The sequence below is a fragment of the Helianthus annuus genome, chromosome 17, assembly GCF_002127325.2.
Source record: "Helianthus annuus cultivar XRQ/B chromosome 17, HanXRQr2.0-SUNRISE, whole genome shotgun sequence".
Lineage (NCBI taxonomy): Eukaryota > Viridiplantae > Streptophyta > Magnoliopsida > Asterales > Asteraceae > Helianthus > Helianthus annuus.
The window spans coordinates 6,125,603-6,138,974 of record NC_035449.2 but is presented as its reverse complement, the minus strand read 5'-3'; the positions used below and the strand labels follow the sequence as shown (position 1 = coordinate 6,138,974).

Below are 13,372 nucleotides of genomic sequence, written 5' to 3'. Positions count from 1 at the left end.
ATTATATAATTGTGTGAAACAGTTTGATTATGCTGATATGATCTTCTTACCGGTGATTCTCACAAAAATAGAGTGTTTATTTCTTTTCGTATTTATTTGCTTACAGAAAATACAAAAATACAAAAATAGTGTCTTTTTCTGTTAAAACTCTTAATGTACGGAAAACTGTTATTCTTGGAGGAGTTGTTACCGATAGGGGGAGACGGTGTTAGAAAGTAGGTTAAAATTTTAAATCATGCAGGTATAAGGTGTTTTGATTAAAAAATTGTTGCGTGTTGGTGCTAAATGGAAAATGCTAAATCTGTGATACAGTTGAATTATCTTTTGAATAATATTAATTGTTTAACTATGTTGAAAAATTCTTATGGTTGCTCGAGATGTTTGTTTTATAGTATACAGATTGAAGCAGTTTGTTGATGCGAAGTTGCTGTGAAGAGAGGAGGAGTTTGTTGCTGCTTGGTAGAATCCTCCTTCTACAATGCAGAATGGATGCTGTGAAGACTTACATGGAATGCTGAATCAAAACTTGGAAGATTTGGTGATTGGATGCATCAGCTTAGGGGGAGTCTTCTGTTACTGACAGAATTCATGTTGAAGCTGACGCTATCCAAAGACCAAAGACTGCGAGATTCTGAAGACTAAAGTTTCCTTTGCAAGCTATTGTCAAGGGGGAGTTTATTAGTTAGTGCATGTTATGTGACAACAGCTTTGGATTGGTCTTTGGATATTAAACAGAAGATTGGATCATGAAGACTTAAAGAAAAACGAGTTCTATGAAGCCCAATCAAGTCCAAGTTTGTATTAAGTCTATTAGGCCCAAGTTTATGTAATGGTAATATGGGCAAAGCCCAAATCCGTAGGCTTTGGCTGTGTGTATATAAACAGCCATAGTCTTGAGTTTTAGGGTTAGACACTTAGACACTTGGAAAGACATCTTAGACATAATAGACACTTTGAGAGAGCATTCCAGTTTGAGAGGTTAAGAACAAAACAGAAATCGGCTGTTAGGTTCTTGGAGATCTTAGTGATTGTAAAACGTTTTCTAAAGGTTTGATAATCACAGAAGATCAGTTGGAAAAGCTTGTGTGTTTGTGTGTTCAAGTTCTTATTCTTCTACATATTCTTGTTTCTGTATTCGAAGGTTTATCAAGGGGATTCCGCACCCTTGATAGATTAACAGTCTTGTTACGATCCATACGGGATACAGGGACCTACATTCCGGATGACAGAAATCGAACAGTAATGATTTCGGATGATGAAAACGAATTTTAATTATCGTTTTAAAACCTGTTTTCCAGTTTTAATCCAGATTTACGGATAGAAAACAGAACTGACTAATCAACATATGCTCTGATACCACATGTTGGATCAGTTCTGTTTAATCATAATGGAAAACATATAAAACATACCTGTTACAGCAGACAGTGCAGTAGAGAATCCAGTCAGAGATGATCCCATTGTATTCGACATATGTGTCAGTGTGATCTGGTTCCTCCTTAGGGTGCTGACTAATGATGGTGACTAAGAAAAACCGACAAGGGAATCGGTTATGGGAGAGAGGGGGTCGATGATGATGATGTTATGATTAGGTTTTCTGATTGAGTGTGTAACCTAATGACCTCTACATAATTCTCCTTATATAAGCACCCAGGAGAAAACCCTAATTAGTTAATAAGGGTAATATGGTCCATCAACAATTACCAACTAATTAAATAATAAGTTATTATATATTTTAATCTGTATTATGTAAATGATTATAATGGCTATAGATTAAATATTAATACATAATATATTTAATCTTACATAAACCACATTGACGTAAATTAGAATTTACTCAAAATAGTTTGACTACGAAGAATAAATCAATAGTCCATTATATGAAAATGTAAATATTTATAAAAATATTTATTGGACTAAAAAGAAAATAAATGTTTTTATAGCATCAGATGAAAATTCAAAATTGTTGGACTAAAAAGAAAATAAATGTTTTTATAGCATCAGATGAAAATTCAAAATAGTCGATTATATGAAAATATAAATATTTATATAAATATTTGTTGGATTAAAAATATGAAAATGTAAATATTTATAAAAAGATTTGTTGGACTAAAAAAGAAAATAGAGTAAATTACTTTTTAAGTCCCTGTGTTTTAGTGGTTTTAATCACTTGAGTCCAAAATCAAAAAGTTTAACGCCCTGAGTCCCTAGCCATTTATTTTATAACGTTTTGAGTCCAAATTTGTTCATTTTATAACGATTTGAGTCTAAAAAATTGGACTCAAAAGGTTAAAATTTGGACTCAAAGGGACTCAAATGGTTAATGAAAATGCTTATAGGGACTCAGGTCGTTAAACTTTTTGCTTTTAGATTCAACTAGTTAAAACCACTAAAACACAGAGACTCAAAGAGTAATTTACGTAAAAAAATATTTATAAGCATCGGTGAAAATCTGTGAATCCTAGACTTTTCCAAACACAAACAAAAGTACAAAACCCTAACAAAATCTGAAAATCACACGTTTGCTTCTTCTAAATCTTGGGTCGTGAACACTGAAGAGGGGGGTATTGAGCAAATATGTCACCCAATAAAGCACGACTACGATTTAGATTGAAAAGCTTTCATCTTTATGAATTATGATTCTTGTCGATACTGGAGTTAAAAAAAATCATATTCCACAGGTATGAGTTCAAAGGATTTCTACAAGGGCGGCTGATGATCATCTTTTTGTAGATTTGTTTGATTCAAAGAGTGCCTCACAATGCCTCAGAACTTTTGGGTAAGTTCTTTTTACTTGTATGTGTGATCAAGAATCATATTTAGATTTGTTAATTTCTGTTTCTATCTTACAATGCCTGATCAAGAATCATATTCAGATTCTTGGCGTCTGAGGCGCACGCCTTATGTACTTTGGGTGTTTTTATGTTGTTTTTATGCATTAAAGTGTTGTACAATAGGTTTATTGGCTTGTATATGTAGGTAAAATCATATATAAACCTAAGAGTAAATTACAAGTTTTGTCCTTTATGTTTGTCCCAAATTTCAGGCGCTGTCCTTTACCTTTAAAATTGATGAGTTTTGTACTTAATGTTTCAAAATGTTGCACGTTATGTCCTTTAGGGCAAACCCAGTTATAATTTTCAGTTAACTTATGCTGCACATAAGGGTAGAACAGTCATTTCACCTCCCCACATGTCATCTTCAACCTTCATACTCATCTGCAAATTTCGAAACTTTCCTGCAACTTATACTTTCTTATACTAACTCTAAATCGAAAAACTACAGTCGCAATCAAACAGATCTTCGACTTCGTTTCCCTGTTATCAAACTGAAACAAGCAATCTAATATTCAGCTTCAAGTCAATGAAAATTCTGCTTCTTCTAACACTTAATCAATCAAACATCATCTTCTTTTCAATGAACAACAACAAACACCATTACTCCATTCAGATTTTTGAATCAAACGCAACCTGCAAATGATATTCTACTTTTTCTTTCTATTATCTTTTCTTTACAAACAAGAAACGAACAACAAAACAACATCAAGAACTCTTCATCTCAGATTCAGATCTGAAAACTTAAGGAACAAATACAGAAAGTATGAACTGTTTGAACAGATTCAGATCTGTTAAAATGTTTTCATCAGCCTGTACTGTTTGCAACCTCCACCACACCCGATTATCCACTTGCAACCCACTCCACCACCACCGCCTAACTTAACCACCATTACCGTCCAGATCTTCGAAAAACCCCCAACCCTAACCACCACCATCGTTCCGATCTACGAAGCTAGGGTTTTTTTAAAAATAATGACGCAAATTTACCCCACTATCAAACCATAAACCATATTGTGTCATATTGGGGTGGATATTGGGTAATGATGGTGACAAACCCATTGAGGGGATTCGATCCTGAGCCGCATCCCGGTTTTCATCCGGTTGTTACTTCAACGAGTCTTCTCGTGTGGAGGCAGTACGGTTTCCGGGAGAACGCCGTAACTAAGTCTGACCAACACAGTGCGGGCCCAGTTAAAACAACGTAAGTCTGGGCAGACTTGGCTAGGACCGCCGATTAGACGGTGCGACATTGTGTCACTCAAAAAAAGAATCTCTCCGTTCACAAAAAAAAAAAAAAAAAAAAAAGACTTTTCCAAACACAAACAAAAGTAGAAAACCCTAACAAAATCACACGTTTGCTTCTTCTAAATCTTGGGTCGCGAACACTGAACAGGGGGGTATTGACTATTGAGCAAATATGTCACCCAATAAAGCACGACTGCGATTTAGATTGAAAAGCTTTCATCTTTATGATTCTTGTCGATACTGGAGTTAAAAAAAATCATATTCCACAGGTATGAGTTCAAAGGATTTCTACAAGGGCGGCTGATGATCATCTTTTTGTAGATTTCTTTGATTCAAAGAGTGCCTCACAATGCCTCAGAACTTTTGGGTAAGTTCTTTTTACTTGTATGTGTGATCAAGAATCATATTTAGATTTCTTAATTTCTGTTTCTATCTTACAATGCCTGATCAAGAATCATATTCAGATTCTTGGCGTCTGAGGCGCACGCCTTATGTACTTTGGGTGTTTTTATGTTGTTTTTATGCATTAAAGTGTTGTACAATAGGTTTATTGGCTTGTATATGTAGGTAAAATCATATATAAACCTAATTTGTAGTTGTATTTTGGATAAGGGATGCTAAAAACCCATGGGATGTATATAAAAAAATTATAATCTTCTTGAGCCTCGGGTACGAAAAGCCCACATTTTTGCGCTTCGCGCCTCATTTTTAGACCTTGTCGCTTTTGTGCGCCTCTCGCTTTTTAAAACCAAGGAGGCTACCTCTAACCTCTTAATCGGTTAGGCCTCTTAATGTCTCAGCACAAGGTTGCCAAACAACCCCTTAGTCAAATATACGACGATTATGCTGCTACCACGTATTGAACGTAGAGTTTTGAAATTAGTAAAAGATTCTGAGTTTTATATGAAAATCTTCCACGGGTATGAATTTAAAATGGAATTTTAGAAACATATATATCAACTATATGGAGCGGAAGGATACTTATTAGTTTATAAATGATGGAATTGCATCCTTATTTCTGGAGCGATTTTGTAACATGCAAGTATGTTTGATCTTGAATCAAATTGATTCGAACTTTAGCATCTTTGTGGCTACATCTTTCATGCTTCATCGGATTGATTTTGTTTAGCTGGCTACAAGCAGTAGTCTAGTAGTTACCGGTTTGAAATGTTACATGGGTTTTCTATTTGCTTTTACCTTGAGATTTTTGTTTTACAATCTTCAAATGAATGTGGTAGAAAAAGGGGGGGGGGGGCATAGTTGTCAATAGCGATTAAAATAGCTATTACATGATTTTTTTTTGTTTTTTAATATAAATATCAATTAAGTATAGCTATGAAATAGCTAGATTTTAGGTTTCTGTTAAATATACATGTAAAATAGCATATATACCAGGGTATTTTGATATAATATACATATAAAAAAATTAAAAAAATTTTTCTAGTGTATCGCTATTAATAAAATAGCCGCCCGCTATTTATCGCCATTCGCTATGTAGCATATAGGTACCTTATCGGTATTCGTCGCTATTCGCCATTAACAACTAATGGGGGGGGGGGGGGGAGGGGGTAATCTTTTTGAGGAGGATGTAATATCTATATGCAAAGTTGCAAACAATTTTAAGATACACAGATACACTACCATAGAAATCTTTTTGAGATACTAGTATTGGATTCTTGAATTGTGTATATAAAATAACTTCCTTACACAAATAGCAAGTATTTTGCAGTTCTTTATCTAGATTAGACACGTTTTGAAGTCTTAATCGTCGCATTTATACAGTCAAAATTTGGTTCCAACTTTTGGCCGCGGCCCAAATTAGAATTTGCGTAAGACCCACTATTATCCGGCCCAGTATACACCGTATAAGGGTTTTTCGTTTTATATATTTTATTCGCCGCCGTCTGTGTTAGATTTTGAAATTTTGTCTACGACTTGGGGGTGAAGTGTTTCTGCATTTCTTGTACTCTTTTACGATCTGTTTGAGGTAAGATCTATCTGTTACGCCTTTCATTACTTTGTATATCTCGTAAAAATGAGTTAATGTTACTTATGAAAATGTATGCTGCATTTAGTATAATGTTAGGTGTCTGCGATGTTCGTTAAGAGATCTACTAACTATACTTTTTATGGTATATATATGTGTGACCATCCATGATGCTTACTATATGTTTACAACCGGTAAAATTTGTTCCGTTTATTGTGTTGGTTTATATGTTCTATCTTAATTATTGCCGTCTTTACGTGTTGTATCAACTTATATAGAGTCACATTGCTGATCGGAGACTTGGCAGTTTTTTGCATTCAATTTTGACGATCTAACGGAAGTAGAATAGTTGATATACTTAGAAAAGCTAAAAAAGTTCTCTCCGATAGTCCGATGATTTTTGCATAAGAACCTTAGGTGACATTTGGTTTTCAGTGATGAAATATACATATTTTCTACGGTTTTGAGCCAAAAAAAAAAAAAAAAATTCCAAAAAGCGCCGACTAGTTTTTCTTTAGATTTCATGTTCTAACGTAAAATGTGTGTAACATTATTTATATATAAAACAATACATATTTATTATGTCATGTAACAAAAAAATCTAGTTGGCGCTTTTTATTTTTTATTTTTGCTCAAAACGCACGCCCCGCTGCGGTGTGCACATATAATGTATATATGTGTGGGCCCTGGGGGGGGGGGAGTGAAATTGCACTAATTTTAACGTTATTTTACTAATATCGTGAAAATAACGTTAAAAGCGGCGGGCAGTTAATCATGCATCATGTGGTATCGTTGATAGCCGAAAGACAAAAGGGTACATGCACTAATCGACCTTTGTCTCGATTGTTGAGTGTTATGTGCCTTAATCCTTATGTCCAAGGCTTGATGCAAAACTACTATCGAGCTAGGGGTCTCACTGGAAGCAGCCTCTCTGTTTCTACGGGGTAGAGGTAAGGCTGTCTACATCTTACCCTCCTCAAACCGTACCTTAGCTTTGCTATTGGTGGGATTTACAGAGTATGATGATTTTTGCTCAAAACGATCTAAATATGTACTTTACATGCCCAAAAAAAATATGTACTTTACACGCCCAAAAAAACCCAGTTTGTTACATAATGTTACATAGGGTTTTAACGGGTTTTCTCAACTCAATAAGGTTTTCACATTAGCCCTCCCTTACATCTACATATACATATGCGTATATGTATTCTGTATGTACCAGTTTGAAATTTTATACAATAGGCTGCACGTATGCATTTATAAACGGTTTGTTACATAATGTTGCACAGGGTTTTCATGTGTTTTCTCAACTCAACTAGGTTTTCACATTTGCCCTCCCCTACATATACATATCTATGTTGTCAAAAGCGCAAAAAGCGCGCGCCTAGGCGCCCGGGTGCAGCGAGGCGCACCTATAGCGCCTAGTGGTAGTCTAGGCGCAAAAATGGGATTTTTTTTTTGAAAAAACGGTGCTGAGGCGCAAAAAGCGTGCGCCTAGGCGCAAAAAAACTTTGTTGAGGCGCAGGAAAAAAGGTAAAATAGCACAAATGATCATTAACGTTGTTGAGGCACAGGAAAGGCTTTACTTTATAAACAAAAACAACCACTCACTTTGTTCCCACACCAATGTGGGACAAAGTATTTACCACCTTTTGAGACTTTTATTCACACACCCAAAACTTACAACATATAAGTCCTAAACTTTTGCTACTAACTATTAGCTACATGATTTTAAATGGCATATATAATAGATTTTTTAATTTTATATGTGGAATCTTATTTATTTTCAAAGCATAACATATTTTTTATATTTTTTTTTCTCTATGTGCGCTTTTCTTAAAAAAGCCCATGCTTTTTTTGCACCTTGCGCCTAGGCTCCGGGCGAGGCCGATGCGCCTCACCTGCGCCTTGCGTCTTTGACAACATAGATACATATACATATACATATGCATACGCATACATGTACACATATACGTATACGTATTCTGTATCTACTAGTTTAAAAACGATTTGTTACATAATGTTATGTATATATTTTTCACGGGTTTTCTTAACTAACTAAGGTTTTCACATTAGTCCCTCCCCTACATATACATATACGTATTTTGTATGTAGCAGTTTAAAATTTTATACAAATAGGCTGCACGTATGCATTCATAAACCTGTTTAACATTTTCTAAGCTGGAAACAAATCATAAGTTATTAAAGGCGCAAGGCGCACTCAAGGCGATTTGTTGGGCCCGTGGCTTTATTTGCGTCTAGGCGCGCCTGGGCGCTCGCTTTAATAACTATGACATGAACCATAGTTATTAAAGGTGCGAGGCGCACTCAGGGCGATTTGTTGGGCCCGGGGCTTTATTTGCGCCTAGGCGCACCTGGGCGCTCGCTTTAATAACTATGAAACAAATAAGTATTTGTTCTAGAATACATGTCTTCTATAAGTATTTGTTCTAGAATACAATCAACGTACCTCAATGGCTGTTCTATGTTGTACACCAAGCTAATCACTCTTAGTTCATGTAGGATCGTCTCGATTGTTATGTCTTCTAGGTGTATGCTATAATTTAGTACTTATATATATATATATATATATATATATGTTTCCAGGTGTTTGTTGGAAGTCATGGAAGCAAAGGAAGAACGCCCTCGTCTTAAGTATAACAAACTCCCTTTGACTCAGGTATCCTCACACGTATGACGTACCTTTTGGTCATTAATCAGTATATCAACCAAAAAAATCAATAACTAATATTCATGTATTTTTGCAGGAAGAAATAATACAAAAACGAGAGAAGAGAAAGCAAAGTAATAGAGACTCGGCTAAAAGGTCTCGACTGCGCAGGCAGGTAACGCATTTTTTTTTCTCATTCTAATTAATATGTATTAACTTATTTCGAGTAAAATGCCATTTTCGTCCTTGAGGTTTGGTCAGTTTTGCGACTTTCGTCCAACGGTTTGTTTTTTCGCATCTGGATCCAAAAGGTTTGAAATCTTGCCATTTTCATCCTGCTCGTTAACTCCATCCATTTTTTCCGTTAAGTCAGGGATATTTCCGTCTTTTTTGTTAACTTAAAGGGCAATTCGGTCTTTTCCACTTTATGTACAAGCATTTAGCATATTATACAAGTATTCAAAAGACTGAATTGCCCTTTAAGTTAACAAAAAAGACGGAAATACGCCTGCCTTAACGGAGAAAATTGGATGGAGTTAACGAGCCGGATGAAAATGGCAAGATTTTAAACCTTTTGGATCCAGATGCGAAAAAACAAACCTTCAGACGAAAGTCGCAAAACTGGCCAAACCTCAGGGACGAAAATGGCATTTTACTCAGTTTTTTCTTTATGTCTTATTTCTGTCTGCTGCTAATGTATTCTGCCTATATCTGTTTTAGCTTGAGCTAGCACGTCTCGAGGTGCAAGTAGAGGTACTAATCGATGAGAAAAAATTTCTCACAAAAGAGCTGAAGAGGATTTCTGCCAAATGTGAGAGGCTTGCATCTCATAATGTTTCGTTAAAGGTATATATGTGCCAACTTCTACAATTATCAGGCCGGTGAATGAACGTTCATGAACTGTTCGTGAACTTGTTCGCTATGTAGTTAATATCCCGATATATCAACCGATATCGGTTATCGGTCCCCTGCCGAGATAGCGGTACAAAATATTGGTCAGAATATGAGTACCGATAATATCAGCGATATTTTCCGATATTTGACCGATATAGGACCGATATTTGATCGATAAATCACCGATTTTCCTGATATCAGTACCATTCTTCTTATTTCTACCGTTCATTTTTCTTCTTATTGCTGCTATTAGTGTTTTAAGTCTTAATTGTTAGTTGTTAGTTGTTACTGTTAAATGTTAGTGTTTTAAGTTGTTCGATACTTCGACGTGAAGTTCGTTTATTTAATAAACGAACGAACATGAACATAATTTTTTGTTCATTTGATTAAACGAACAAGCACGAACACACATTTTGTTAGTGAACATCTGTTTATGTTCGTTCATTTGTGTTCGTTTATTTACATTTGTTTAGATCGTTCGTTTATGTTCGTTTTAGTTTAAATACATAGGTAGTCATAGGGTGGGGTTCTAGAGTGAACACTAGTGTATTTGTGAACTGAGTGAACAAATCCTGACCATTGATTTACATCATCAAATCGTAAAATACACTTGTGTATTTTCATCATCAAATCCAGGCCATTGATTTACACTTGTGTATTGATAATCAAGGGCTAGTATTAGTTCATTAGTGTTCACAATCAAGGGGGTTGTTCACAAATGAACCTAACCCGGTAGTTATATGTATGTAAATATTAAACATAAAAGGAACTTTCCAACTGCTTAATATATAACTAATTGGTAATTGGGCTTTCTAGTAATAAAAATGGGTTTTCCAATGAAATTTATCGTAATTAATCACTAATTTATATTAAAAATTAGAGTTAACTTCCATTTTGCTCCCTGTGATTTGGTTATTTTAACGGTTTTGCCCCAATAGTTTAAAAATAGCCATTTTCCTCCCTGATTTTTCTAACTTATCGTCATTTTGCTCCCCGCCTCTAACTCCATCCAAAAAAATCCCTTAACTAGAAGGGTATTTTGGTAATTTTGTAGAGAAAAGCAAGGGCATGTAAGTCTTTTCACCTAAATAAACCTATAACTTGTTTATTTACATGTATATAAGTAATTCTTTTCTGATCCCCCATCTTTCCAACCATTCTTTCTACCGGCCACCACTATCCACAACCATCCACCACCACCTGCAACTACCACCTGCCGACCACGACTACTGCGACTTTTAACTAAACATTTTAATTGAGTTAAGAGCCTGGGAGTAAACTACCGAAATACCCCTACTTTTAATTGAACGTTTTAACTGAGTTAGAGCCAGGGAGCAAACTGGCGACAAACTCGAAAGATCAGGGAGGAAAATGGCTATTTTTAAACTATTGGAGCAAAACTATTAAAATGACCAAACCACAGGGAGCAAAACGAAAGTTAACTCTAAAAATTACTTTATGTTCGTATATATTTAGTAAATTATGTTCATTTGTGTTTTTATTGTTTGTTAAATTATGTTCGTTTAAGTTTGTTTGTTATCTTCATTTACGTTCCTAAACTGTTCATTTAGGTTTTAAACGAACAAACATAAACGAACACGAACATGCCCGTTTTCTTAATAAACGAACACGAACAAAAAATGTGTTTGATTATATGTTCGTGTTCGGTTAAAGTTAAATGAACGAACACGAACGTGCCTCTGTTCGTGTTCGTTCGGTTCATTATATATACAAGCATATCATGGGCTTGGTTTTAAAAGGCGCGCCTAAGGTGCGAGGCACACGCGGCGAGCTGGAAAACTCCGTCATGTACTTATGGAACAAGGTTATGTATAACACATGCGCGAGACGCAAGCTCTGGTTGTAAATAAAAGCTTATATGGTTGTACATATAGCAACGACACCTTACACACTTTGGAGCGCCTCGCTCTTTATAAACCAAGATTACTAGTTAATTCTGACTGAGAGTTTGTGGTTTTTTTTTTCAACAGGCTGAATTAAGCAGGCATATTGGACCTGCCGAAGTTCCGGAAGTTATTGATGATCTTCAATCTGTGGCTGATGAAGGTAGTAATTGAAAACCTGAGATATAGCGTCGGATAAGTCGCTTTTTAAGATTCTAAAATTAGGACGGGAATTTGTTGCTTTCATATTCTTCTATCGCGGTTTTGTTACTTTATAATGCATAAAACCCTGTTCGAATGCTGCTTGTTTTAACTTTTAAGAGGTTATATTGTTGGAAAGAACTTTAAGAATTGTTGGCCTGTTTCAGCAGTTTGTTTTTTTTTATCCTTCAATGGTGGCGATATTAACCGGTTTTGCTTATAAATTCGTTCGATTTAGATTAGTTTTATATTATATGTGTTCAATAAGCAATCTGTATTTAATGCTTCAGCAATATAAATTTGTCTGTTTTAATAAGCACGACATAACAAGGGGGGGGGGGGGGGCGGGTGGGATCAAATCAAAATGGGTTTGGTCGTTGGGTCACACCAAGTTTGAGGGAAAATGACTCTAGCAAAGTTGGTGGCAACGATGGTGGGGAGGACGGCGACGGCTACCATTATGTGGAGGTACAAAATTGACCCATTATATAATGTAAACACACATATAGGTTATGGTTCATATGGGTTTGTTGAACAACATAAGACTACTGCGGTTTATATTGATATGGGAACATCTGCGGTTGAGTTCTACTCGGTGGAACAGTTGCTGCGGAGTCCAGGAGCGCAAATGCTTCCGCCACAATCATTGAGAGATTGGTTTTGGTTTTTGAGTAATAGGACATTTTAGGATGAAGTGATATTGAGAGGATAAGGAAGAACTAGTAGTTCTTTTATCTTCTTGTTGTTGATTATGGTGAGCATACAAGAGAACATGTGACCTTATATATAGAAAACCAAATGGAGGTGCCTCATGTTAAAGATATTATTTAGTTATATTATTAGAAAGGGATTTATGAAACTTTATTGTTGGAATCATAATTTTGATTCAATTCAGACCGAGGGAAATCAGTTCCATAATTTTGTGTTCTTTGAAGCTAATATAAACTATTTATGTCAGGAACAGGTTCTTTATATTCGAACAAAATTTATAGGCTTTATTGTTCTTTTAGGAAAAGAAAAATATTACTACTCCCATCCCATTAAAAGTGTCCTATTTTGAATTTTCAAAGACTTTATTTATAAACTTTGACCTTAAATAATTTTGTTTGTGTAAGATAATACTTGATGAAAGTTATATGATTTGAGTGTGTTTTACAAGTGTTTTTATCGGGTTAATTTTCATCAAGTTTTATATAATACAAAATTAAAGTCAAAGTTTATAAATAAAGACTTTGAAAATTCAAAAAATATGATACTTTTAATGGGACGGAGGGAGTACTATTGAGGATAAACGCAAACACACATGGAATACAAGAATATGGAATCAAAATACAGTGGAAAAAAAGGAGGAAAATCCAATATATATATATATATAGGGGAAGGTTCATTTGAGAAGAAAAATTAATTGAGAAGAAAAAGAACAAAGGATATAATTGTAAAACATTAAATACTTTTTCATTTATCTCATTTATTATCATCTTTGACTAATTAATTAGTCATAAAAACTATCATCCTTCACACTAATGTTTTTTTTACTACACATATCAAAAGTTACCCTACACGTTTCGGAATTTACCCTACACATGTTGAAATTTATCCTACACAACCCGTAATTTATCATATACAAATTGTAATT

The 13,372-nt window shown here is 35.0% G+C and overlaps 1 protein-coding gene across 4 annotated transcripts; it reads left to right on the top strand.

Moving 5' to 3' along the window:
- The first annotated feature begins 2,479 nt into the window (after positions 1 to 2,479).
- On the top strand, positions 2,480 to 11,906 carry LOC110868677 (G-box-binding factor 1). 4 transcript variants are annotated; one of them, XM_022117911.2, is made up of 6 exons: positions 2,480 to 2,776; positions 4,349 to 4,446; positions 8,674 to 8,746; positions 8,835 to 8,912; positions 9,458 to 9,583; positions 11,623 to 11,905. In XM_022117911.2, the coding sequence occupies exons 3-6, from the start codon at positions 8,690 to 8,692 to the stop codon at positions 11,707 to 11,709; spliced, it is 348 nt and encodes a 115-aa protein (XP_021973603.1). In that variant the 5' UTR covers positions 2,480 to 2,776; positions 4,349 to 4,446; positions 8,674 to 8,689; the 3' UTR covers positions 11,710 to 11,905. The 4 variants fall into 4 exon arrangements, with proteins under 4 accessions (XP_021973603.1, XP_021973605.1, XP_021973604.1 ...); XM_022117913.2 differs by lacking the exon at positions 4,349 to 4,446 and having other exon boundaries at positions 11,623 to 11,906; XM_022117912.2 differs by lacking the exon at positions 2,480 to 2,776 and having other exon boundaries at positions 4,169 to 4,446.
- Positions 11,907 to 13,372: the final 1,466 nt, after the last annotated feature.